Raw genomic sequence first — 2,484 nt, forward strand, 5'->3', positions numbered from 1 at the left:
ATCTGACCTGTGTGTTTCCAAGAAAATTCTCTTTATGATCCTTTAGTGTAATTCTCGGTCTAGATGGGGTGTAGGGTTCCGTTTTTGTCTTCTAGGTAGTAGTCAAATATGATTTCTCTGATCTCCAGGTTCAGTTTTCTAAGTGTACTAGAAGGTACTACTTTGTATTTCTTGTTATTTCCTTGTGTAGAAGATCATGATATGCAGTAATGTCAATGTTGTAGATGTTGTTGGTTTTGTCAGAATGTGTTAGAATGCCGCTCTTACCTTTGAGAGTTCTAATTAAGTCTTTCAATTCTCTTTGGTGCTGGTTATATCTTAAAGGATGATTTCTAAATTTTATGTTTTTTACAGTCTCCCATAGTTCTTGTTCAAAATTGTCTAGATGTATATTTGGTGGAGGAGACTTCCTAGATTTAATGTAGTGCCTGTTAGTTTTAATATTTCTTCATAGGTGCTTCCAATTCTATTACGGATCGTTTCCTCAGTGTGTGGCTGGTTTATTTTTTATTATAGTTCTCATGGTGGAAAATCCTCCATCTGATCCTGTGGATGAATTCATTCATTCTATAAATTAGTTTCTTAGTGTAATGGTCTTTGGTAGGGATAGGTACATCCTTCATTGATGAATTGATCAGTATTTTCTCCATTCTTCTAGCAGTAATGATCAAAGGAACAAATATACTATACTAGGGTGTATTCACATGCACTATTAATATTTAAGTCAATAAATGGATGCTTATATTACACCAGTTGAGCAATTCAGGTTCTTCAAAGATAAATTTAGGTTATAAAATGAGATAGGGGTTGAAAATTCAACCCACCATGGGATAATATATATCCAATATACTGCTAGATAGGTACCCAACAAAATTAATACATAGATGTTAAAAATTGTCAAACAATCAGTTCATCTTTTGCATTATATGGGTAAAGGTAATAATATTACCGTAAATTAATACTACAAAATTAGAGAATGGAGAAATATACTTAAATCAGTAAAACATCAACTATCCGATGATACTCAATCCATACTTTAATACACCATTACATATGAGTAAAGGCAATACATAAAATGAAATGAGATATACAGTAATAGTAACAAGATAAAGAGATATAGTAAAAAATTTTCAAATATAATATGCAAATAAATCAAAACTGACAGCTGTTTCGGCAGTGAGGACAGTCATACCTCATTTAACCTATAAGCCATAAAGGCAGGTATAAATGAGGCATTAACAAGGATGCCCCACGGCCTCTTCAGAGAATTAAATTAAATTTGTTATAATAGTGAAAAATATATACAATCATATACATATAAATAAAAAATATAATGTAAAATATAAAAACTTATACATCATAAGCTACACTTATATAATATAATACACATTTGTAAAAAAGGAAGGTAAACAGAACAAAATAAACAAAATTATATATAGTGTATATATTAATATCAATAAGTACCGATATTATACATATTTGGCTAATAGTTTTTTTTTATATATATATAAAAAAAGGCTAACATATATGGAGATGAAAAATAATAATTAAATCCGTGGTACAGTTCAAAGATTCTAAAGCTATAAAAGTTAATAAAATTACTATTAATAAATAATAATATAATAAATAATATAATAATAATAATATAATAATAATAATAATAAAATATAATAAAAAATAGATACAGTTAAGTTAGCACCAAGTCCATCCTTACAAGATCGAAATAACTATGAGTTAAGAAATGCTGACCACTAGTAAAGAAAATAAGATTAATTCGATTGGCTATTGGTTTGAAATTTAAATCACAAAAGAAAATTAAACGGTTGGTTAGTCAGGGAACGACCAATATTCACACACGCATCTACAGATCAATCGCACATACACCATAGTAATATGTATATGCATACACTATTATACACATACATAATTACAAGTAACAACTAGCACATAGATAACAAAAAGGAAGAACTATGCTACAATTTAGTCCTTCAAAATTATAATTATATATATATATATATATACATATCATCATCATATCATCGTTAATGGAAAGTGGACGTTAAACGATAATGATGATGATGATGATGATGATATATATATATTATAATATATACTATATATATATATATATACATATATATATATTAAATATATATACATTATGTATATACATATATATATATATATATATATATATATTATATATATATATATATATTATATTATATATATATATATATATAATTATATATATGTTTGGTTGCCCAAATGGCCGCATTCCAATGACTGAAACAATTTAAAGATAAAAAGATAGTAAAAAAAAAGAAAGAACCTACCTGCTGCTAATGCCCAGTCCAGTATTGAATTGGCCTTACTATCTTCCATATTACCAGAACATACTCCGTGCTTAACGCGACCGTCAAGGCCGATAACTCCATTGTTGGTTTTTACACCAGTCAGGAACGCCGTTGCCGTGGCCGCTGA

The 2,484-nt window shown here is 28.3% G+C and overlaps 1 protein-coding gene across 1 annotated transcript in view; it reads right to left on the minus strand.

The window, feature by feature from the left end:
- Positions 1 to 2,336: 2,336 nt before the first annotated feature.
- Positions 2,337 to 2,484, minus strand: part of LOC115227621 (alkaline phosphatase, germ cell type-like) — a gene marked incomplete at its 3' end in the record, with an annotated part of 1,386 nt that continues 1,238 nt past the window's right edge. Inside the window, exon 2 of the mRNA XM_029798394.2 lies at positions 2,337 to 2,484. This exon is cut by the window's right edge and continues 30 nt beyond it. Within this exon, the coding sequence (XP_029654254.1) occupies positions 2,337 to 2,484 (148 nt within the window).

This window comes from Octopus sinensis, unplaced genomic scaffold, assembly GCF_006345805.1.
Source record: "Octopus sinensis unplaced genomic scaffold, ASM634580v1 Contig05594, whole genome shotgun sequence".
In the NCBI taxonomy this organism is placed as follows: domain Eukaryota; kingdom Metazoa; phylum Mollusca; class Cephalopoda; order Octopoda; family Octopodidae; genus Octopus; species Octopus sinensis.